The 26,516-nt window shown below is 31.3% G+C and overlaps 1 protein-coding gene across 2 annotated transcripts in view; it reads right to left on the reverse strand.

The window, feature by feature from the left end:
* LOC139519838 (calponin homology domain-containing protein DDB_G0272472-like) overlaps window positions 1-26,516 on the reverse strand; it is a 41,858-nt gene that overhangs the window by 4,258 nt on the left and 11,084 nt on the right. Inside the window, exons 5-25 of one of the 2 annotated variants that reach the window (XM_071312113.1) lie at window positions 25,041-25,125; window positions 24,245-24,385; window positions 23,340-23,423; window positions 22,452-22,526; window positions 22,136-22,219; window positions 21,350-21,566; window positions 20,189-20,337; window positions 15,716-15,814; window positions 15,036-15,177; window positions 14,164-14,231; window positions 13,073-13,182; window positions 9,969-10,058; window positions 9,028-9,151; window positions 8,510-8,656; window positions 7,792-7,854; window positions 6,931-7,106; window positions 6,006-6,077; window positions 4,887-5,037; window positions 4,263-4,353; window positions 2,810-2,914; window positions 1,762-1,794 (exon numbers count right to left, since the gene is read on the reverse strand). In XM_071312113.1, coding sequence (XP_071168214.1) covers window positions 1,775-1,794; window positions 2,810-2,914; window positions 4,263-4,353; window positions 4,887-5,037; window positions 6,006-6,077; window positions 6,931-7,106; window positions 7,792-7,854; window positions 8,510-8,656; window positions 9,028-9,151; window positions 9,969-10,058; window positions 13,073-13,182; window positions 14,164-14,231; window positions 15,036-15,177; window positions 15,716-15,814; window positions 20,189-20,337; window positions 21,350-21,566; window positions 22,136-22,219; window positions 22,452-22,526; window positions 23,340-23,423; window positions 24,245-24,385; window positions 25,041-25,125 — 2,293 coding nt within the window. In that variant the 3' untranslated portion in view covers window positions 1,762-1,774. The remainder of the gene's footprint in view (window positions 1-1,761; window positions 1,795-2,809; window positions 2,915-4,262; window positions 4,354-4,886; window positions 5,038-6,005; window positions 6,078-6,930; window positions 7,107-7,791; window positions 7,855-8,509; window positions 8,657-9,027; window positions 9,152-9,968; window positions 10,059-13,072; window positions 13,183-14,163; window positions 14,232-15,035; window positions 15,178-15,715; window positions 15,815-20,188; window positions 20,338-21,349; window positions 21,567-22,135; window positions 22,220-22,451; window positions 22,527-23,339; window positions 23,424-24,244; window positions 24,386-25,040; window positions 25,126-26,516) is intronic. The other variant, XM_071312112.1, reaches the window with a different exon arrangement.

Below are 26,516 nucleotides of genomic sequence, written 5' to 3' on the forward strand. Positions count from 1 at the left end.
TGATAATTTTCATATCATGCTTCTCACTTGAGATGGAAAAATTATCGCTAGAAACTAAGGAGGTCACTTGGCGTTGCTAACGAAATTGACATGAACTTGACAACGTCATCATAGGTAAAATAGCGATAAACAGATTATCATTGGTCATCTCAACTCGATTGCTTTCCTCACTTTCGCTGTACCAGCTCAAGCGAGAAAATCAATCTCGTTGAGATGATCAACGATAATCTATAAATATCTCTAATGTTTACGACACAATCTTATGTCAAGCAATAATATCTTTAACATGGATCTGCTCTTTTAATTTTTTTTTTATTGAAATTAAACTTATTATTAAACAAGAATGTTTGCATAGTACACAGATCATTTTCTAATGGGGTCAAAACTCTAATTAGGCATTAAAATTAGAAAGATCATATCATATAAGTTTCAAATTGTACGGACTTCCACTTCATCTATAACTACCTTGACCAAAACTTTAACCTGAAGCAGGACAGACGGACAGACAAACAGATGCACAAACTGAAAAACTATAACCCCTAGATGGGGCTTAAAATTAAAAAAAAAATTGTTGTTCAAATTCATTAATAACTGTTTATTAGCAAGAATTGTGTCTAAGATGATACCTATTCCATTCCAAACATATAAATCTATATAAATGTTACCACTGAACTTTCTTTTCTTGACTGAATAAAGTTTTGACGGATGGACAGATGGCTCTTTAATGTCCAGTGTCAAATTAAAATACATATTTAGGATGAGATCATGTTGCTGTGAGATGAATATGAACCCTGCATTGTATTAGACCAACATGCTGAGCAAGATTTTTAAAGTGCTAGTTCACAGGAAGAATTGTCACCCTACCTAGAGACATTTTATCTGACTTCTGGTCAACTAGTTTTTTTTTCACTGCTAAAATGTGGCATGCTTAGCAAATACCAATTTTTTAGTCTTTGATTTGACCTGACCAATGGTCTGGCCGATGAACTCCTGCACTTGTAAAGCAGGCTACCACAAGACCATCAAGGTGGTTATTTAGAATTTGAGTACTAGAGTACTATCCTATATATAAAAAAGCTACACAATGCTTGCTATGAATGGTTTGATTAATTTCAAAGTTTACAGAATTAAGATAAAATTTCTACGCTACATACAAAATATGCTTCCTTCAACACTTTTACAACCCTATAAAATTAGAAAGATAAATATTTTATTATTAAAAAATATGCTTGATTTCATTTTTATGCTTTAATATGAGGACCATTATCTTTTTTTTTTGTCAATTGTGAATTCCTCTGAAAATCCACAAATTTTGTTAAATATATATATTATGCACGTTTTAAGAAGAAACTTTGGGCGATAGAAAAACCTAGTTTTCAACAACATCATATAAACTTGACTTACCAGTATAGGGTATTCCTCTTTTTTTTAGTTATCCCAATTTACCTTTTTTTTCAATATGAATATAAGGGGAGAAAAGAAATGGGATGAATATCACACAACCAGCAACCAAACAATGATATATGACCTTGAGATGAATACCAACCAAACAATGATATATGACCTTGAGATGAATACCAACCAACCAATGATATATGACCTTGAAGTTTTACTATAATGAGATGATGAAATGGTTTGATAATATATAACTGAATGCAAGGATTAAGTGTTTATAACAAACATGATACAGGAACCAAATCAAGAATATAAGTAACACTCTGTGCAGTTTTATATTCACCAACATAAAAAACATTAACTTACAGAAATATATATATTACATAGAAGGAACTGGAACTGTAAAAAAGTGGCATTATTTATTGTTAAATTCATTCTTTAACGAGGAATTGGTTTTATAAAAAAACTTCCTGCTAAGATTGATTTGAAGTAATGAACAATTTAGTATACTTATGACTAATCTTAGTCGTAAGTTTTTTTGTGAAAACAACTCTAGACTTTAACTCATCTTACAGTAAATATGTGTAAACAGATGTTTTATTTTCTACTTAGTGTTTCTATTTCCATGGAATTCAATTTAGGAAAACAGTAACCAATAAAACTGAACTGCATAAATTATCTCCCTTTTTAACTATCTGAATTCTTTGTGTTACCATTTTCATACAATTTATTTCTAGTCTTTAACATTTTTGCTTTTGTTTTGAAAAAAAAAAAAACAATACCTACTACAGACTACACAAGTACAACCAGATGGTTCAAAAGTTAGGTGTGTCAGTGGTGGATCTAGAAATTTTCATAAGAGGGGGCCCACTGACTCCCCAATTCCATCACGCTTCAGTGATTCCCTATATAACCAACCAAAATGTTTCTGAAAAGGGGGTTCCCGGGCCCCCTGGGCACCGCCCTAAATCCGCCCCTGTGTGTTCAATTTTTACAAGTAAGACACCACTCGTATACAATTTGGTGGCAAACTATTTATAGCATAAGTTGAACAAAAACTGCTATTCCTTCCAGGGCACTTCAGTCTAACCCTGGATATTGGTGAGGTGGGAATTACTCAATCTTTAGTTTACCATTTAGTATTATTCATGGGTTGTCTTTTCCATTTCTTTGATTATGATTGTTCATTGGCCCTCTGTTTATATCCTCTCCTTTTCCCAATTTGATAAAAAAAAAAATGAGGAATCTAACAAAAGGGTCTCCTCACTTATTAATTACCTACATTTCAAAATAGTCCAATAAAGGATAAAAATTGCCTCTGGCAATCATGTTTATTTGCAAGATTGAAAGTATTGCAAGATTGTCATTCTTTTGAAAGAATGAAGCAATTAACAGTAATATAAGTTACTCATACCTATTTCACCATCTTCATCTAATGTTAAGTCTGTTTTGGCACGTTGCAATCCCTGACGTAATTCTTTGCCTAATTTCTTTGCAGCCTGCTCATTGCCACCAGTATCTTTAAATACAAAAATCCAAATTTAATAGATTAATTTATTTTAAATTACAACCACCAACAAAAAAATGGAAAAGATTTCTTGCATCGTTATCATTTGAAGCAAATTTCTGTTTGATCAATGTACACACTTGCTTCGTCTACAAAAAAATAAAGTTTGATAACATTGACAAATATGCATTTGCAAATATGGTTTAATCTGTATTTTACTTATTCAAAACCATGAGGATGTTAAAACTGACTTGTCTGTGATACTTATAACAATTATTTTGTTCGGGTAATGCAGCTTTATACTATGTGTGATCAAATGCTATCAACTAAAAGCTTCTGTTTCTGACTGCATACATAAACATATTGTTTATAATATCATAAAGTACTTAATTTTTATGGAAACTACTTTTATCATTTTAGTATTATTTTTTTATTTTTATTTTTCAAGTATGTCTTTCATTTGTGTTTCCCCTGTCCCTATTTAATATTTATGTGTATATAAGCCATTACAGGAGCACATGCTTACAACAGTACCTCCTGATAAACAGATAAATACCACTCTCATAATATATAAAATATAGATTTTGGAGAAGACATTACCAAGTTGAAAAAACTTGTGTCTAATTCGTTTGTCATTTTTGAACAATAACCTATGTTTTAACTAAAAACTACCACTCTCATGGCAAAGTATAAAAAGTTCATCTTAAGGTGGTACCCAACACTTTCACTAATATTAATTTGGCTCGTTTAATTTTCATAAAATTTTGACAAAGTATTTACTTTGACCCTTTAATAAAAATATCAAAATATCAAAAATTTTGAACCAACCATTTTATCTGAAAAATTACACTGGTTATATAGCAGTTTGACAAATACCAATTTTGATCATTGAGAAACTTTATGTTCCCTTTACAACACAACGTAATTAAAACGTTTAGCTGACTTTACAGAGTTATCTCCCTGTAGTGTTAGGTACCACCTTAAACTAAAAACTACAACTCTCATGGCAAAGTATAAAAAAGTTCATCTTAAAGTGCAGCATTAACTATTTGTTTCACATCTGGTGAGTTTCCCCTTCCACTTTTACTCATTCTTTGTGTGCCTGTACCAATGAGCCTGTAATTAAGTGGTCGTTGGTTCATGTGTGTGTCATATTTGTTTTCTGTTATAAATTGGGTTGTTCCTTTTTTACTTGAATGGTAAGCATGCAGGGCCTTTTACAGCTGACTAAACTATGGATACTCCTCATTGTTGAAGGCTGTGCAGTGACCAAAGTTACTAACATACATGCAATATAGACTCGGGTACAATCATAACCAAACTAGTAAATTTTAAATTCATTTGATAACAATCAAATTACCTCTGATAGCAGTATCAACTGCATCCTCTAATTCTCTTTTTGATAAGTCTGAAGCTGTAGCTAACTGAGCCAAAAACTGTTTCTTTTGTTGCTAAAAAATATGCCAGTAATTATTATTGCAGTTTCATTTATTTCAAGGATGTATATTTTGGTCTTTAAGAAAATGTTCAATATAAAAGGGTAATTAAATGTTGTATCATTTGATTTGTTAGATATTTTGTTGAGGACTTGAATATAGTGGCTTGCTGATTTGAAAATTAAAATTTAACTCATTATAAGTTATAAAGTGACATTTGTAGATTAATGAACAGGATCTGTACACTGTTTTCATGGACCCCATACATTCTTACCAACTCTCTGTGCTAACTACTAATTTCAAAATTTTATCATTAAATGTGAATTTGAGAGAATTTTTTTTTCTGCTTAGCAGTGACTAGTGATATTCTACCTATCCTACACTTTGAAGTGTTATATCAATCAGTAGATTCAGTAAGCTGCTGTTCAAAAATATCAAGGTATCTTTTTTAAATTTGAATCCGAAGTCTTGATTTATCTTTTTTAAAGTTATTCATAGGTACCAAAGAGAAAAGAAAATGTCAATTGTTATTTGTTTCTGCTATTTACCTTCAATTCTGTATCTAGAGTAACTTCTAATTCTCTATTCAATGCTTCCTTGCTTTTTTCTAGCTCAGCCTTCATTTCTAAGTCAAGCTCATCCCTGTGTCTTTTGTGTTGTTGTTCTAGATAACTTAATTTTAAAACTGATGCAGCTTGTCTAAAAAAAAATATATAATACTGTAAATTCAGAAATTATTGCGTGCATTTATTTTTGTGAATTTGTCATTTTGGACCACAATTTGATTTTAATTTTTGCGATATTGAGAAAAAATCCTGTTTAATTTATATAAAAACCTTAAAAAATGAGAGTTTAAATTAATGTGATTATAACCCTGTCGCATTTTTCGCAATAATAAAAACATCGCAATAACTCCTGAATTTACAGTACACCTATCTCAAGTCTTTGTTTTAAGATATAATAAAATTAGCCCCGCTTCGGAACGGAGTTTCCCTATATCTTAGGACCCACTGACCCATGTTCAAATGAGTTACATTGATTGACCCAAGGTTAATCAGCATAACCAACTTTATTGAACAGGTTTTACTGTGATGTAATAACATAAGTATATGTGGCACAATAATTTTACAAAACAAGAATGTGTTCATAGAACCCCCAATTGCACTTTCATTTTCTATGTTCAGTGGACCGTGAAATTGAGATGAAAAATCTTATTTGACATCAAATTTACAAAGATCATATCATAGGTAACATGTTTACTAAGTTTAAAGTTGTTCATCAAAACTAAACTTGATCAAATTATAACCTGAAGCTGGACAGTTTATTTTCAATGTTCAGTGGACCGTGAAATTAGAGTCAAAACTCATTAAAATTAGAAAGGTCATATCATAAGGAACCTGTGTACTAAATTTCAAATTAATTGGACTTCAACTTCCTCAAAAACTACCTTGACCAAAAACTTTAACTTTAACCTGAAGCGGGACAGACAGACAGATGGATGAACGTATTGTTGACTGAATGAATGAAAAAGCAGACACATAGACTGAAAAACATAATGGCCCTGTAGGGCATAAAAAAATGCAGAAATTTGAAAGCTGTATATAGTAGCTTTTTTCACTTCTTTTTGGCTCATTTATGTTAATGTGAGATCGTTTAAGTAAACTCACCCTGCACCTCGTCTTTTTATAGAAGCTGATTTAACTACTTCTCTTTCTTCATGTTTTTCTTCTTGAAGTTCTCTGAAATCAGATAAAATTGTTTACTGAAAAATACCTTGTGTGCTTGAATAAAAAAACCTTTAAAATAATGTTTAACATCCATTACCTTTTGTTGCATTTCTTTCTTCTATTGTAGTTTTCCTTTAGATATCATCCTTTTGGCCAGGACTTTATACAAATTATGATTTTATCTGTCATTGCAATAAACAAAACATTTTTGAGGAATTTGGTAAAGTGAAACACGATACAAAAACATCACTTTATGCTTGCTCTTCATTGTTAGAAGCTAAGAAGTCACATATTTTTTTTTTTTGAGAACCAAATTTATTATATGAGGCAGATCATTTTCAAGGAGAGGAAAACATCTATAGGCAGATTTACAACCAGTTGCATGCATTTATCATAGTTCCAGAGACATCTAACTTTTCATAACAGCAGAAAATGCCTGCCTGCAATATGTTTTTATGTGACTCCTAAAGATCCTGTATGTCAACAAATTGTGGTACTACCAGTACAAGTGCTATCAAATTCTTTTTTGAAGGCTATAGTTTCAGAAAATAAAGTTTAAATGATAATTGTTCCACTGTTTCAACCTGAGATCACCCCTAGTTTTTGGTGGGGTTTATGTTGTTTATTCTTTAGTTTTCTATGTTGTGTCATGTGTACTATTGTTTGTCTGTTTGCCTTTTTCATTTTTAGCCATGGTGTTGTCAGTTTATTTTCGATTTATGAGTTTGACTGTCCCTCTGGTATCTTTCGTCCCTCTTTTTCAACAGAAATGAGAACTCCTTCTATGTCAATAATTGTCTACTCTTTCTACAGAAATGAAAACTTGCAGAATACTTCTATGTTACTCCAAATAAACAAAACTTACTGTTCCTTCATTAACTTTTTAGTCTGGATTTTATCTTGTATAACTTGTATTTGATGTTCACGTTTATTCTCTATCTGATCGTGGACATATTCCATTTGATTTTTGTGTTGCTGTAAGATCTGATCAACAGCTGATGTCTTCACTGTACCATCGGTTAACTTCTTTTCAAGTTGGTCCTATAAGTAAAGATATTAACATATGTATTTCATATTACTAATTTTAAATATTAAAAAAATGTGCTTGGTAAGAAATCAATTTGTAAAAATTCTTGAGAATTTAGCTTAAAAAAACTGCACACCTTCATTTACAGCATATATTAAATAGACCTCTTTCCAGTTGTAACCATTTCTGCCAAAAACTCTGATGTTGGTGAACATCATTTGAGCTTTTAGGGGCATCAGCACTTCCTTCCCATGCTTAGCAAGCCTTGAAAAATATGATGCTACATTGCATGTATTATTGTGTAAATTAAATGCTGATCATTGATAATCAGGACTGCTGTCATTAGAGAATTGTGATTAAATATCTACTGAACAAACTTTATTTCTAGTTTATCCTGCATAATAACAATCAGAATAAAGCTTGATAAACTTAAATAGTGCACAGATTCAGAAGGTCCTCTTTATCTGGTAAATTTTGTCATAAAGGCACACATAATGGACGAACTTTTCCAGTAAAGGACATAATTAAGGCCATGGCGTTGTCAGTTTATTTTAAATTTATGAGTTTGACTGTCCCTTTGGTATCTTTCATCCCTCTTTTCCTTGATTAGTGGTCTCTGTTGTCTTTATCTTTTATTTTGAGTAAATAATCTTATGAAAGATTTGTACATCTGTATATTCCAATATTTTGATCCCATACCTGTAAGCTCTGTAGCTGTGTGTCTTGTTTTGTTAATAAAGCTTGTCTTCTGGCTGCTCCAATCTGTAAAATACAACACATTACTATGTATATACATGAATCGTAGTGTCTAGGTTTGTTTATTTAGAAACAGACATTCATTACATTCTATGCGGGATACTATCTACCAATATCCATGCAAAAATCCTTTTATTGTATTATCAGCTCTTGAAAAACTTTAAAAAAATATATTTTTGTGACAGGCCATTGATAATATATTCATATTTGAACTAGCGCAATAAGACAAAATATTGTAAGTTGACTTTTCATAAAATTCTCTAGGATATATCATGTTGGTATAAAATAAAACTTCCTTGTCTTTATTGAATGTAGTGTTGACAACAGATCTTTGATCATTTTTCGTAAATTCATATGCATTGTTTTAGATTTGAAGCCATTAAAACCATATTGTATAAAAACGTGTCTTTTGTTGAAAACTTTGTTGACCACAAGATGTCTTTTGACTTTAAGTGTTTCACAATGTATATATTTAGTATCATAGCACATGCTCTAAACAATACATCAATACATATACACTTCAAATGCAGCATAGATTTTACTTTGATTCATGTGATTTACATTTTTGTAACCCTATATATTCATGTTTTAACATATTTTAATAAATAATAATCTTTGTAATGTTTATCAATATATCTAATGCAAATATTAATCCACACACCTCTAATCTACCAATCAAAACTCCTAATTCCTTCTCCTGCTCCACCAAAAGAGCCTCTGTTTCAGAAGCCATTTTTCTTTTGAAATCTATCAAAGCTTGTTGTCTTTCCATTTCTATTTTTACCTCTTCAGCTGCAAGTTCAGCTTCCTATAAAAGAAAAATTGCAATTTGGGGTTGCTGTCTTATTCAAAGTTTCCCATACATCTCATTTTATTCATTTAAACAAATATTTATAAAGTGTCTATTTTAGATTTACTTTACTATATGAACAATTACATGCTGTATGTCTGCTCTATGGTCAGGTTGTTGATTCTTTGACACATTCCCCATTTCCATTCTCAATTTCAGAATCTTACAGAAAAAATGAAAACAAATGTCCTACTTTACAATCCCCTAAAAACTGACTCTAAAATGAGAATGCAATTAGTTGCAAACTTTTTAAAATCCATTTTTTATTTTTTATATAAAAATCAAAGATGTTAACAATCATGTGAAATGATTATTATTCAATAACTTACCAGCTGCTTTGTAAGTTTGTCAAATTCATCTTTATTCATTTTTGATTTGCTCAAAAGTTCATCTTCACGTTTTTGCCTAATTTCTGCAATTTTTGTTCTTCTTTTTGCCAGTTTAGCTTCCATACTACAAATTAAATTGATAAATAATTTTCATAAGAAGAAAGAGTTGGGAGAGTTAACAGTCAAATGATTTTCTATTAGTATTCAAACAAATGTTGTATCAGTATATTAACTAAAAACTAAGAGCTCATTTCAATTGTCTGATAATATGAAATAACTTTAAATATCAAAAAGTTCAGTTTTTCCTTTAATATTACTGAGTTAAATTGATTGTTGTTTGCTTTGATTTACGCCACATGAGCACAAAAAGGCTATTTGGGACAAGAGCTTATTTTAATATTTTTACAATTCAAATTGTATATTTTAAAATCAGACAAAAGTTCCTTCAATAAACTCTAAAGTCTTAAGCATTTGTTTATTTACAAACAAAATTACTGAGTTTGACGTTTCTGTGCAAACATATATTTTTTACATTATTAAATTTTTCAACTTCTGTTAAATTACTCTTTGTTAATTAATATACTTTTATTACTATTTTCTTAAATTTTGCACAGATCATCTCTGTTTTTGTGCTGATTTTTCATATCATGTTACTCTACTGAGATAAATTTTTGTTTGTCCATAAGATAGAGAACACTATAAGGTCAAAAAGTCTACATAGTTGATTTTACCAAGGAAAACAGGGATAAACAGATTATCAATGATCTTCCAAACTCTAGGATAATTATCAGAAGCTATCTCATTTCAGGGTTGCCTGCCTTCAATGACAAAGCAGCCGAGAAACATCATTTATTTTGAAAACCGATTGATAATCTATTACTACAGAGTAATTTGTAAGCCTGTTGTTTAACATATTAAGTAAAGTTATATAAGTTTTTTACCTTTTTTCTTGTCTTAATTTTGACATCTGTAACTGGTTGTTTAAGACTTGCATGTTATGCCCATGTTCTTTCATGATCTTCTTCTTTGCCCTTAAATATACAATATCTACAATGATCATCTCCATCATTTTCATCCTGTATAGGGGGTCTCATTGGAGGTTCCGATCCCGCATCCCGCTTACTATTTTGTCAGATTCCCGTATCCCGCTTACACTATGTACGTAAGCAATTCTCATTTTTTTGTCATTTCCCGGGTCCCGCTAGATCTCATTTCCCGTTTTCACGACACAATAATTTGACTTTCACGTGTCCCGCTTACAAAAATTCGGCAATCCTGCGTCACGCTTAGACCCCAATGAGACCCAATGTATACTCATATGGTTAAAAGTTTGCATTTGTTAGCTGATAAAGAATACTTATACTGTAAATCAACTTATTTTCACGGATACTCTATTTCACGGCTATTTTATTTTGTGATTTTCTAATTTACTTGATATTGTTAAATAAGGAAAGATCCAAGTGTTACATATTTGCGACGATTATATTTGTGTTCAATATTTTTCATTATAAAAATCATGAAAAATAAGTTGGTTTTTTTGGGTTTTTTTTACATGTGACTGTGACATTTGTCATAAGAAACCTCAAATTAAGAAAAATAATGCATACGTTTTTTTATAACTCAATGGATAGTTTTCATTATAAAACTGATGTACATATACTTTTTTTCTGAAGAAAATTCTTTAATTTATTTATATTTAGAAGAAGTTTACTTTATTTTAATTCAGGGATCTCCATGGCCTGTTTAACGATGGCGCCCCGCCATCGTTCAAATGTCTTGCGCCATCGTCAAATGACTCGCTCCATCGTTAATTTGTCTTGCGCCATCGTTAAATTGTCTTCCGCCATCGTTCAAAACTTCATCATTTTTTGTAGCCCGACGCCATTTTTTTTATCAATTATAATCAAATGCATGTAATTGCATAACCTTTAGGCTTTTTATGTTATAATCCAACACAGTTCTAATGCCTGAGGGATATCCGGATTAAGATCGCTAATCACTTGTACCTGAGCTTGTACAGGTAGATAAACAAACCAGACAGGAGAATACTATCTGAGGATAGACGATCCATTTGTCGAATTAATCAACTAAGTTTCAGCAAATGATTATGATAATTTAGATTAAATAAATTAATTAATAATCCAGTTACAAAGAAAACAGTTTAACAAGTCGAACACGTGCTTTATTTTGACTTACGCAATCAGCATCCCCCTTTTTTAAGAAGTACAAAATAAGACCCAAAACAGTAAATATTATTTCATCACAAATAACTCGAGTACTGCTGTAACGATAATTTAGAATGACTTTAAAACTTATAAATATTTCCTGTAAAGAAATATCGTATCGTAATTCCGAATTCATTTCGTATATTACAATCAAATTGATACATCCGCTTTTCCGGTTTCTAGTCGGACTCGAAAGATGCATATTGCACAGCATCAATTTGTCAGATAAAGTCATTAAAAACCTTCTTATTTGCTTTACAAATCTCTTTAACCTTTTACATAACCCGTACGAATCGTTTTGTTGTTGCTGCAAATCCGCCAAACCGGTAATGGGTTCTGAATTTGACAGTGTCCATGAAAAATAAGCTCCACATCATATGATTTTTAACCCCCATAACAATTACCAAAAATACAAGAGATCTACATGGGGACCTTCATGACAGCTTTTGGTCATTCTCGACTAAGGGGGGAACCATGAAGACTTGGCATTTGAATGGTTAAAAACGGCAATAAATGAACATATTGATACATGTACTTCTTATTCTATAATGAAAATTCAAATAAAATATAATTTCAATAAGCAATGAATTAGCATGTTCACCATTCCTTGTATGGAGGGATAAAATACTTCCGATCGCGCTACACTGTACAGCGTAGACACTGTTTATAATGGTGAAAGTTCCTCCATGGTTCAATTTTCATCCATGGAGATCCCTGAGCTTCCTTCCATGAAGCAATTCCCCTGACATATTTTCCGTATGCAAAGTGACCTCAGTGCGACCCATCTCGTAAAATCCGGTGATCACAATACGCATGGATGTCCTTAAAATAAACTATTATCTGAATTTACATGTAAAACATGTGCTCAATTTCCATGCTTTTTTGTTGATTTTTTGTTGATTAAAATTCAGCTCCAAACACGAACTTTAATTACCTGCCATATTTTCACATCAACACTGACCGATTGAAAATAAAAATTAAGGATTATACGAAATTTACACCAAAAAAAATGATAAATTCGTGCACAGAAGACTAATTTATGATGTTTGTATGCATTGGTTCAAGAATTGGAAGAACATTATTTTTCACCGGTCACTCGTTTCTAATGACTTTAATGTGGATTGTAATGGGGTATCAAACATGACAAAGCAAGATGAATGTTTCCTCAAAATGACAGCATCTCAAAAAAGAATATAATTTAAAACTAACTGTAGCAAGTAACTGAGTAATAGAAAAATGTTGCTAAAGTTTACAGGTTTGATTCTTGATGGAAACGGGCCTTCCTATCCTCACTAACATAATGAAGAGTTGTCTCATTGGCTATCATACAACATTTTCTTTTTTATATGTACACCTTATAATGATACCATAGACCAAATATTTTTTTTTATTATTGACAAATCCTGAAAAAACTCTGGATTCATTTCTTTATTGTAAATCCACTGGATTCATTTCTTTATTGTAAATCCAATTTATAAGAAATTTCCACAGAAAAAAAACTATTGTCTGTGAGGATTCTACACAAAAACAATTTTACAGAAAAGTAGCCATATTGGATTTAGAAAACCAAGTAACAAATGTTAATATTAGGAAGAAACTTCTCGTCTTTTCAACAACTTTCAAATGTTATATGTAGACCATAATGAAGGTTTTAAGACAACCACAGCATACTGCCGGGTATCCATCATGATGACTCTCTACCAGCTTGTACTGTTAGAAGGTGTCATATTACTCGATGCAACTTTCAAAAAGATTTAAATCTAAGCTTCACACATTTTTTTGTTTCAACTCAACAAAATACATAATAATTTACGACTTACTCTTCATTTAATTCCAGACTGCTATTTAACACCCTATTAACTGTTGTCAGTTGTTGTTCAGCAAGTGTTTCTTGTTCTTGGTTAGATTTCTCCTCATCATCTTCAAGTTGCTGAAAGAAAAGCAATATTTTTTTCTTACAGAGTTATAAAAACAATTATATTTGCAATTCAACAAAACCAAACAATATATATCAAATGATACAGTTTAAAATATTTGTGAACAATATCACTGCATTGTTTTCATGCACTCACCTATATCTCTATCAAAATCTGTACAAAAACTGTTTTCATGAGAAATTTCAAATTTTGCTAAGAGATTGATATTAACACTGATTTAAAAAAAAAAACATCCAAAAAAATTCTGTCCAATGATAAAAATATTTTTTGTTACACTGCACTTGCTTCATATTAACAGTATTTCACCTGTTTGTTGCAAAACTTGTTTCCTAATCCACTATAAATAAATATATTTTAATTACACTAAACTAAACCTGTTTGTCAAAATGCATCTACGTAAACCATTATAGCAAATTGATATTGTGATTGGATAACCTTTTTGAATATATATATATGCATAGAAAGATTGGTTCAAAAACTTTTTAATACATTGTTTGCTGTAGAAAAAACTGCTAAAGTGAGAGAACTAGATTCCCTTTATTTCAATAAATACTCATTGAGTTTCAACAATACAATTTTGCAATGGCTAACAATTTTCAAAAGACTTTGTAACAATTTATTTTTCTTCTTTCATATTCAAGAAAATGTCTAAACAATTATGAAGTTTCAGTGCTAATTTTTCAAACAGTTTTTGATTTTTTTTTAATTTAACTGATCAGTAACAAGAATGTTAGTGTTTTTATATGGTGGTTTTTCATGATAATAGTAGGCAAAATGTAACAGGGTTGTAAAGGGTTATTTTTGTGCAACATGTTTTGCCATTAAAAGATCAATGTGCAAGACATTTTTAAATGAAATGCTCATTAATAGAATAGTGAAATGGCAATTTTATTTCGCGTTCTTTTGTGCAGATACCCCCCCCCCCCACTTTGTACACCCCTCATGTAAAGCTAAACAGTTTCTGTTGACATTACCATCATTTTTTGTTCCCATCTTGCTTGAAGCATAGCTTTCATTCTGTTTTGTTCCTGAAGTCTAGCATCTGCAATATAACAATATAGACCTTTATAAAAATTATAAAAAAAATACCTCATATACTATACACATGTTACATATCCATTTTTTTTTTACCCAGGACCTCCAACACCCTAGGCAAGCATACTTTCACGACCAGCTATGCAGTACTGACATATAATTTGACAAAATTGTGTTTTTAAAACTATTACTTTTACTCAATAAAAGTGCTTGTAAACACTGAGAGGTAAAGATTGCATTTATTTATTAATGGGATGTAAAATTAAATATTGCCTTGTATAAAGCATTGATGTAGTTGATTCAACTAAAATTCTGGACAAAGGAAGATAACTCCAATTTCTAAAGATGACCTGATATTGATATTTTTGGAACAGATACATGTATAAGATTCATGCACCTTGCAAGAATAACATTATTTTGTGACTTGTATATCTGAGTATAAATTTCAATGATTAATTTCTGGAAATGTTCATAAATAGGATGCATAAATTGTTATGATCAATGTACTATATTTTGTGAGATATTAGTGATAAATCTTAGACGATTTAGTAATCAAGTCAGTACCATAAGGTTTTGATTGTGTTTCATGAAATCTTTACACAAAAAAAAATACATGGTATCAATTTCTTTGCTAATATATAACATCTCTTGTAAGTGTTTATGGAAAATTGCTTCCTAATAGAAAGATGTTTTGATTAGATAATATCTTCAGATTTATATATTATATATTGCTATCATATCTGTGTATATTATGTTGTAAATTGTAAGTTATAAATAATAGATAAAAAAAAAAAAGTGTTTATGGACTTACCTTCAAGTTGTAGCATTCTTTGTTTATGTGCTTTGATCATTCTGTTAACATCTGCTGGATCAGCTGATGACACAGAACCAATAGCTTTGTTCATTCTTTCTCCTCGCTCTTCTATTGATTGCACTTTATCCCGATTTATTCTCTAAAATTGTGTGCCATGTTTTAAAACTTCATTTTGGATATAAAATACTGAACAATGAGAATTGGTATTATCTCTCTTACGATGGGTAGTAATATGTCTAATATAAATCGTAACTCATTTATCTTTTTTTCTTTTGAAATACTCTGTATCATTTCTTGAATGTGAGACATTTATTATTCATTTGTTCCATCAAAAGTTTTAGTCTTTGCCTGTAATTTTGACCTTCCAAATTCTTATACTATATCGTAGTTTAGAACATACATCATGTTTTATTGTACTGTCAGATCATGAAGGCTTCATAAAAATATAGTTTACATACTGTAGATTCATTTATTTTCGTGGGTACCAATTTTCATAGTTTGAGGAAAACTTGCATATATATATATTCGTAGATATCTAATTTCGTGGTTTTGGCAAAGTCTGCATTCATTCCTTTGGAAAGTGTACTATTCTTTGAACATGTAAATTCTTGGTTCTCCTGTACCCACGAAATCCAAGAAAATTGGTATCCAACGACTTTTTGAAGGCTTTACAATACCTGTCTAATCTGATCCAGTTGCTGTAGTTCTGTCTGATCAAGTTCTGCTTCTGTTGATTCCAGTTCTGTTCTTTGTTCTTGTAGCAACTCATGGTAACTCTGAAAATATTTCTGGTATTTAGTATGATTCTTTTACTTAATTCTTTTTACAATAAATACAATTTTTAATTTTTAGACTCATTTGAATTCAAATAATAATCACAATTCATAATAGGAGCTAGAACAATCATATCATTATTCATGATTTATATGAAATATTTTAAAAGAAGAAAAACAGTTTCTAATATACCCCACTGGGTTCTAAGTATTACTATCACTGTCTTCTAAGATGGCCATCTTTGATTTAAAATCAGCGATAAAATTACAGACTTACATACAACCATAATGTCATCATAATTCTAATATTTATTCAACAAGTTAAACAGTTTCCAAGTTCCAACAAGGTTGTATGTTCAAGCAAGTTCCTATCAGCATCAAAAATATAGTCTTGATGTATGACCTATAAGTTGATATTTGGGAAGAGAACTGAACCCTATGCATCAAACAAACATATGTCTACTAAATAACCACTTTTCAAAGTACAATGTATTTATTTTGAATGGATATCTTGTTATGAATTGACCATCTTGCTTAACTTTTTCCCCAAGGAAAACCTACCTCTATAAAGTTAGCAGTGTCTGTGGATTATTTCAATTACCTCTATAGAGTTAGCAGTGTCTGTGAGTAAATATTTCACCTACCTCTATAGAGTTAGCAGTGTCTGTTAGTAATTATTTCACCTACCTCTATAGAGTTAGCAGTGTCTCTGTGAGTAATTATTTCATCTACCTCTATAGAGTTAGCAGTGTCTGTGAGTAATTATTTCACCTACCTCTATAGAGTTAGCAGTGTCTGTGAGTAATTATTTCACCTACCTCTATAAAGTTAGCAGTGTCTGTGAGTAATTATTTCACCTACCTCTATAGAGTTAGCAGTGTCTGTGAGTAATTATTTCACCTACCTCTATAGAGTTAGCAGTGTCTGTGAGTAATTATTTCACCTACCTCTATAAAGTTAGCAGTGTCTGTGAGTAATTATTTTTTCACCTACCTCTATAGAGTTAGCAGTGTCTGTGAGTAATTATTTCACTTACCTCTATAAAGTTAGCAGTGTCTGTGAGTAATTATTTCACCTACCTCTATAGAGTTAGCAGTGTCTGTGAGTAATTATTTCACCTACCTCTATAGAGTTAGCAGTGTCTGTGAGTAATTATTTCACCTACCTCTATAGAGTTAGCAGTGTCTGTTAGTAATTATTTCACCTACCTCTATAGAGTTAGCAGTGTCTCTGTGAGTAATTATTTCATCTACCTCTATAGAGTTAGCAGTGTCTGTGAGTAATTATTTCACCTACCTCTATAGAGTTAGCAGTGTCTGTGAGTAATTATTTCACCTACCTCTATAAAGTTAGCAGTGTCTGTGAGTAATTATTTCACCTACCTCTATAGAGTTAGCAGTGTCTGTGAGTAATTATTTCACCTACCTCTATAGAGTTAGCAGTGTCTGTGAGTAATTATTTCACCTACCTCTATAAAGTTAGCAGTGTCTGTGAGTAATTATTTCACCTACCTCTATAGAGTTAGCAGTGTCTGTGAGTAATTATTTCACCTACCTCTATAGAGTTAGCAGTGTCTGTGAGTAATTATTTCACTTACCTCTATAAAGTTAGCAGTGTCTGTGAGTAATTATTTCACTTACCTCTATAAAGTTAGCAGTGTCTGTGAGTAATTATTTCACCTACCTCTATAGAGTTAGCAGTGTCTGTGAGTAATTATTTCACCTACCTCTATAGAGTTAGCAGTGTCTGTGAGTAATTATTTCACCTACCTCTATAGAGTTAGCAGTGTCTGTGAGTAATTATTTCACTTACCTCTATAGAGTTAGCAGTGTCTGTGAGTAATTATTTCACTTACCTCTATAGAGTTAGCAGTGTCTGTGAGTAATTATTTCACTTACCTCTATAAAGTTAGCAGTGTCTGTGAGTAATTATTTCACCTACCTCTATAAAGTTAGCAGTGTCTGTGAGTAATTATTTCACCTACCTCTATAGAGTTAGCAGTGTCTGAGAGTAATTATTTCACCTACCTCTATAAAGTTAGCAGTGTCTGTGAGTAATTATTTCACCTACCTCTATAAAGTTAGCAGTGTCTGTGAGTAATTATTTCACCTACCTCTATAGAGTTAGCAGTGTCTGTGAGTAATTATTTCACCTATCTCTATAGAGTTAGCAGTGTCTGTGAGTAATTATTTCACTTACCTCTATAAAGTTAGCAGTGTCTGTGAGTAATTATTTCACTTACCTCTATAAAGTTAGCAGTGTCTGTGAGTAATTATTTCACCTACCTCTATAGAGTTAGCAGTGTCTGTGAGTAATTATTTCACTTACCTCTATAGAGTTAGCAGTGTCTGTGAGTAATTATTTCACCTACCACTATAGAGTTAGCAGTGTCTGTGAGTAATTATTTCACCTACCTCTATAAAGTTAGCAGTGTCTGTGGATCACCTACCTCTATAAAGTTAGCAGTGTCTGTGGATCACCTACCTCTATAAAGTTAGCAGTGTCTGTGGATCACCTACCTCTATAAAGTTAGCAGTGTCTGTGGATCACCTACCTCTATAAAGTTAGCAGTGTCTGTGGATCACCTACCTCTATAAAGTTAGCAGTGTCTGTGGATCACCTACCTCTATAAAGTTAGCAGTGTCTGTGGATCACCTACCTCTATAAAGTTAGCAGTGTCTGTGGATCACCTACCTCTATAGAGTTAGCAGTGTCTGTGGATCACCTACCTCTATAAAGTTAGCAGTGTCTGTGGATCACCTACCTCTATAGAGTTAGCAGTGTCTGTGAGTAATTATTTCACCTACCTCTATAAAGTTAGCAGTGTCTGTGGATCACCTACCTCTATAGAGTTAGTAGTGTCTGTGAGTAATTATTTCACCTACCTCTATAGAGTTAGTAGTGTCTGTGAGTAATTATTTCACCTACCTCTATAGAGTTAGTAGTGTCTGTGAGTAATTATTTCACCTACCTCTATAGAGTTAGTAGTGTCTGTGAGTAATTATTTCACCTACCTCTATAGAGTTAGCAGTGTCTGTGAGTAATTATTTCACCTACCTCTATAAAGTTAGTAGTGTCTGTGAGTTATTATTTCACCTACCTCTATAGAGTTAGTAGTGTCTGTGAGTAATTATTTCACCTACCTCTATAAAGTTAGCAGTGTCTGTGGATCACCTACCTCTATAAAGTTAGCAGTGTCTGTGGATCACCTACCTCTATAAAGTTAGCAGTGTCTGTGGATCACCTACCTCTATAAAGTTAGCAGTGTCTGTGGATCACCTACCTCTATAGAGTTAGCAGTGTCTGTGGATCACCTACCTCTATAAAGTTAGCAGTGTCTGTGGATCACCTACCTCTATAGAGTTAGCAGTGTCTGTGAGTAATTATTTCACCTACCTCTATAAAGTTAGCAGTGTCTGTGGATCACCTACCTCTATAGAGTTAGTAGTGTCTGTGAGTAATTATTTCACCTACCTCTATAGAGTTAGTAGTGTCTGTGAGTAATTATTTCACCTACCTCTATAGAGTTAGTAGTGTCTGTGAGTAATTATTTCACCTACCTCTATAGAGTTAGTAGTGTCTGTGAGTAATTATTTCACCTACCTCTATAGAGTTAGCAGTGTCTGTGAGTAATTATTTCACCTACCTCTATAAAGTTAGTAGTGTCTGTGAGTTATTATTTCACCTACCTCTATAGAGTTAGTAGTGTCTGTGAGTTATTATTTCACCTACCTCTATAGAGTTAGTAGTGTCTGTGAGTAATTATTTCACCTACCTCTATAGAGTTAGCAGTGTCTGTGAGTAATTATTTCACCTACCTCTATAGAGTTAGTAGTGTCTGTGAGTTATTATTTCACCTACCTCTATAGAGTTAGTAGTGTCTGTGAGTAATTATTTCACCTACCTCTATAGAGTTAGTAGTGTCTGTGAGTTATTATTTCACCTACCTCTATAGAGTTAGTAGTGTCTGTGAGTTATTATTTCACCTACCTCTATAGAGTTAGTAGTGTCTGTGAGTAATTATTTCACCTACCTCTATAGAGTTAGCAGTGTCTGTGAGTAATTATTTCACTTACCTCTATAGAGTTAGTAGTGTCTGTGAGTTATTATTTCACCTACCTCTATAGAGTTAGTAGTGTCTGTGAGTAATTATTTCACCTACCTCTATAGAGTTAGTAGTGTCTGTGAGTTATTATTTCACCTACCTCTATAGAGTTAGTAGTGTCTGTGAGTAATTATTTCACCTACCTCTATAGAGTTAGCAGTGTCTGTGAGTAATTATTTCACTTACCTCTATAGAGTTAGTAGTGTCTGTGAGTTATTATTTCACCTACCTCTATAGAGTTAGTAGTGTCTGTGAGTAATTATTTCACCTACCTCTATAAAGTTAGCAGTGTCTGTGGATTTGTCAGCTTTATGTAATAGCAGAGATTTTTCTTGTTCATGTTTCTCATTCAGCTGATGAATTCTTCTCAATCTTCTCTGTTCTAATTTACTTGCCAAATCTAACTGTTGTCTTTGTGAATCTAATAATAGATATAAGATATAATTCAACATTGTGGTTTCCCATTTTAAAAGTTATATATGAGTAACTGCAAGGTCTCAAAGATGATCATCATATTCAATGATAAAATAAAATGCGAGAGACAAATAATTGAATATTTATCATTCATAGAGCAATTGTCAAAGAAAATTATAAATATCATGTTTAATGACATTTAAATAGTTAAAACTTGCAAAGTGATCTCAGATTTTTTCAGAAGTTAAGGTAAATGAAAAACATAGTATGGTAAGTGATGGTATCGTCGCAATCATTCACAATGAAGCTTAGTGGTTTATGAACCTTAATGGTTTATTTTTTGAAAATTGTTATGATGTACATGATGTATGGACATATGTATATCTATCTAAGCCATTGGCGGATCCAGGGAGGGGGGGGGGGTTCCGGGGATTGGAACCCCCCCCCCCTTTTTTTTGGCCGATCAATGCATTTGAATGGGGACATAGAGCTGGAACATCCCCCCCCCTTTATCCTTGGTTGGGAACCCCCCTTTTTAAAATGGCTGCATCCGTCTCAGAAACCAGATATTAATTTTCTATCAAACAATAAAAGATGAGTTACATGTACATGTTTAAGTTCATTCATGTTTATACAGTTATAATTGAAAGTCCTATATTAAAACTTAATTCAACCTGACACTTGACAGTATAAACAAACTGTTAACACATAGATATGACTCTCTTGTATAACTTCATCAGTATTGCAGGTCAGATAAAAAAATTAATAAATGACCTACAATTTATTTTCTTTTGAATTTCCCTTCATGCAAGATTTATGCACCACGATTAACTTCAAGTTTAAAGATCTTAGCTTTAATTTACTTTGTTGATGACACCGAAACACTTTTACATCTAAAAGGCTAGATACTGTATGGCTTGCACATATATCAGTATTATACATTTTTTTAACATCCTATTTGAAAACTAATGAACAAATGACAGAAGAAGAATGTAAAAAGAAAATTCAGTTGTCAATACCTTTCTCATGCTGTCTATTTAACCGTTTAAGATCCATCATGTATTCATTCAGTATTTCTTTTTTCTGTTTCTCTGTTAAGTTTCCATCTATAACAAGTTTCTTCATTTCTTCCTCATAACTGTCAGCACTATTATTGCCTAACTCCTGTGCTTGTTTGTCCTGGATATTTCTGAAATCTATAATCTGTTTTCTCTTTGCCAATCTTTCTTCTAAAGCCTAGAAGATAATGATAGTAGTGGAAAATACAGATTCATTCTATTTAAGGTGGTACCTAACACTACAGGGAGATAACTCTGTAAAATCAGCAGAACGTTTTAATGACGTTGTGTTGTTAAGGGAATATTAAGCTTCTTAATGATCAAAATAAGTTTTCGTCAAACTGCTATATAAACAGTGTAATTTTTCTGATGAAATGCTTGGTTCAAATTTTTTGAAATGTTTATATTTTTGTCAAAGGGTCAAAGTAAATACTTTGTCAAAATTTTATGAAAATTAAACGAGCCAAATTAATTTAAGTGAAAGTGTGACCACCATAATTAAATTGTTAAAATTTCAAATACTTTTGTAGACATTTTTTTGGACTTACTTTTTTCTGTCAACTACTATAACCCCAAAAGTATATGTTATATATCTTATAATTGTACTATGATAATTTGATGATGATCTTATTTTTTTGTTACAAGAAGACATACATTTTGATATTGAAATGTGGATCATCTTAGGATATGAACATTTCAAAGTTACACTGAAAAGTCTTGTATGTCTAAAATAAAGTCATTACTTACCCTTTGTTGTCTCAGTCTTTCGTCATTTAGTTTTTTCTCAAGTTTTCCCATATCTTTGAGTAAGCCTTCCATGACTGCCTCTATCTGTAATACATTGTAATAAATTATAATAAATTATCATAATAAACATTTAGTATGCTGTCTTCTCCAAATACATTTATAATAATAGACACATAAAATGATCTGATATTTAACAATCATTTTTTTTGTGTATTCATTTGAAATATTTAAGTTGTTTGATTTACCAATCACACTCATACGTTTTACCATCTAAATGTTGGCAGGCTAAAATATCTTTCAAAAAAATAAAAATTACCTCAGCTTCTGACAATTTTGTATGTCTTCTCAAGTCTTGTTTTATCTTCTCTCTTTCTTCATCCAAAATTTTATTCTAAAAGAGAAAAATAAATTAAGTCTAAATATTATTCATAACAAATAAAACACAATAACAATCTTTCATACTTTGAAAAAAACTGTCAGTTACCTTTAAAAATAAGTTTTTGAAAGCTTCTATAATGGAAGATATATTTTTCTATACTTAAGTATATATTATTCAAAATACAGGTACTCTTTACTCCTAAGATATACAGGTATCATTCTAATATGACGTTCTTATTTAGCTTTGGAAACAAAGCCATGTTCTAATTCCAACAAAACAAGGCCTCACGTGATTAACATCACAATTGAAATTGCAAAGTCAGATGAATTTTAAACAACACAGGAGATCAAAAATGGACATTTGTGTTGGTGTTGCAAGGAAATCAAATAAAAATATTCAAAAAGTAAGTTTCAATGTGTTTGTTCTTTTTTATTGTTAAACTGCTGATTTTCTATAACTTTTTTGTTCATCAAATAAAAAATGGTGACATTTACAACATGTATTATAGGTCCTCTTGGAAGTACAAAAGTTCAAAATAGTCTTTTGAATAGAATCAACACAATTCTATCATGCTATGCTCTATGTTCATTTTAACATGTGTAGACATTATATATGTTAAAATAAACATAAAGCATGACATGAAAGAATTATTTCTTAAATAAACCAATAGTACCAGATCTAGAATTATATTATATTAGTTTGGTCTTTAATTCTGACTAATGACAAAATGAAATTAACTTTTAATTATGAGAGATTTTTTTATTTTGCTAATACATGCAGTACTCTACTACTGAACCCAAGGGAATACACAACGATTTAGATTACCTCCTTTTGCTGGGAAGCCATGTCTATTTTTTCTAATTCATTGTCAAGAGTTTGTTGATCTTTACTGTGAACCACTCTAAGTTCCTAAGAAGAAAAAAAAATATACATGTATTGAAATATTTCTAAAAACAGTAAAATGTATTATGCTGGACTACATCCCTGCAATAAGTGATATCACAGGCAAAATAATGATTAATTGAAAAAAAAGATTTTGATTTTTTAATTTTTGGTGTTTAAATGCCACTTTCTAGCACAGCATTTAGGCTATTTTGTGGCAGCCAGTTTTTATTGGTGGAGGAAGCCGCAGTGCCCTGAGAAAAACATTACCTACGATAGAAAAATTGACAATCCTAGTCAATTCAGATTGAAGTCGAGTGCACCCACACGAGCGGGGTTTGAACTCACAAGTTGTGACTAGTCACAACCTCAGTGTTGACTAGCTTGTGATTACAGTAGTAACTACCTATACCACTCGGCTAACAAGTCCACTTTGAATAAAAGAAGTATATCAAACATTGTAATGTTGCAATAATACAGTATTCAGTATCAAGAGCTGTCTCATTGACATATACACAACATCTCCTCTCTTCATATGTCTTTACATGCAAATTATCAGAGCGCACAGATAACTTTTCATGCATATTGTTAGGAAAACATTACGACTTTATTACGTTATTTCTATATTTAGATTAATTGTTACATTAGATTGGTTATTTTTACAGTAGCAAAATCCGTTTCAACATGTAACGTTTTTTCTGTTTTTGTGTTTCTTTTGTTTTGTTTCAATAAAAGATCATCTACATCAATAGTGTGTATATACAATTGATATTTACACAAAATTTAGTGAAATATGAATGGATTTCTTACTTAAATAATTCTTGTAAAATGAAAATAACTATACATACAGCTTCAGTCTCTAGCTTATCATCCTCAATCACTTTCTTTTTATTTTGAATATCTTCCATGACAAAGTTGACAAGACGAGACAAAAGGGGATCATCTATTTTGGCCTTCTTAAGCTTCATTCTTAACATGGCTAGGAACATCTACAATATAACAAGTGAACTTTCAGTATATGCATATTTAAGATATTCCATAAAAAAATGTTTTATTTAAATATTTCCTATTTACACTTTTAACGTCTAGTTTCTGGTAAGATTTCATTCTTCTCTGAATTGTTGTTCTGCCTGTTCAATGGAGTGGTTAAATGTTAACCTCTATTCATACAGTTGCTTGTTTGGAAGTTTCATTTATTTTAGAGGATATAAGGTAAACTATCAATATTTTCTTCAACTTCATACTTTATTTGGCCTTTTTAACTTATTTGTGTCACTGATGAGTCTTTTGTAAATAACGCACGTCTGTTGCAAATACAAAATTTCAATCCTGGTTATCTATGATGAGTTTATTTAAAAGTGAATAACTTCCTTTGAGTGTATTCTTTATATTGGCCAAAGTAATTATCATGTAATTGTTTGAAATATATATACCTTCTGAATTGTATAGAGTCTGTGTACTTTTAATTATATTTCTAACAAAACACATAAATTCTTCATTTCAGCTGATTGTAACCAGTACAAGTACTACGTTCAGTACAATTGTTTGAATAAACACTTATACTGAAAATCAGCTCAAGACAAGCTGAGTTAAAATGTAACCAACAGAGCTATTTGAAACCTATTCTGCTATCATATAACTCACCGATTCTTTTTCTTTGCCAAGGTCATTAGACAAGTGGTCGACTCTGTCTAAGTCTTGTTTAGCTATTTCTGATTCGGCCTCTTCACTATAAATAGAACAATATTGTTTAAAATAGAAATTTCATATCTTTCAATTGTAGAAACAGAAAATTTTTTCATCTTAAAAATATATGATAATGTAACATAAAAGGAGAAGGGTTAAGATCTAAGGAATAGTTTTACCCCTACTCATTTTCATGTGCCGGTCCAAAATCAGGAACCAATGTCAGAAGTTGTTGCATGCTGTATGTTATATTCAAATGGCTTCAAATTCATTATTTGGAGAATTGGGTGTTTATGGAAAATCTTTGTTCCTGTAATTATTTAGTAATAAAATTAAACACACATATATATACTCTGTGTTAGAAGTGACCCCTACTTTTACTAGGAACAATTAAAACCAAACATATGTTATCTTTATATATAGGACAATATCAGAAAAATGTAATCTTTACTTTTGTATATAATGTTAATGGCATTAAGATATTAAAACATTGTCTGATTAAACAGTTTGGAAACCTTAGTAATCTCATGGTTATATGCTCCCAGCATCAAACATGTCAGGGTGGTAATGGGTTTGTTACCTAGTGTTTACTTTAAATTTGAAATTTGCAGTTTCTCTGCTAGCCTAAGCATAAATCACACAGAGTAAGACCTAAGAATTGATGTTATCCATTGATCTAAATTACTCTAAACCATTAGAAAAAGGGGATAAACAGGCCTTATATTACATGTATAGACTTTAAGTACTTATTTCTATGAGAACATTTAACACATGATTATAGAGTAATTTTCATTAGGTCCATTAAAATAACTGTGTTCAAGTACAAAGAATATATCAGAGTGCTTAGACTTAAGATCACTAAAATTTTGTTGCTGTCTTTGTCTTAACAGTTGTAAACGCTTCTTTTTTAATTTGTTTTATTTCTATACTTAAGAGTTATGAAATAAATTTTCAGAAAATTTACAATCCTTACAAGCAACCATGATACATAAAAAGGTCTATTTTATAATGAATAAAATAGTTGGATCTTTTTTTTTTTTCTTAAATATTTTATAAGTATTATGTCGAACTGTTTGATATTAAGGGTCATCAATTTTCTTTTCTTTTTCTTTCCTGGAATTAATAATCTTAAGGTGTAACACCACTAATTCTGGCCAGGCCAGAAAGCACATACCAGAAAGTAGTGCATATTTAACACAAAATAGTTCCTACGCATGAGTGTAACTTTTGAAACATGTAGAATATTTAGGTATTTTTGGTATCAAATGAAAGCTGAAGGACTGGTGATCCTTGTAGAACACTTTTGGACTTTTAATTTTGAATATTAAAAAAACTGCACCAAATTTTAAAAAGAGGGTACATTTTGTCTGTTTGTCAAATCTGAAGTACCTGTTTTGGTACATCTGAAGTTCCGGGAACCAGTTCTTTCTTATA

The sequence above is a fragment of the Mytilus edulis genome, chromosome 4, assembly GCF_963676685.1.
Source record: "Mytilus edulis chromosome 4, xbMytEdul2.2, whole genome shotgun sequence".
NCBI lineage: Eukaryota > Metazoa > Mollusca > Bivalvia > Mytilida > Mytilidae > Mytilus > Mytilus edulis.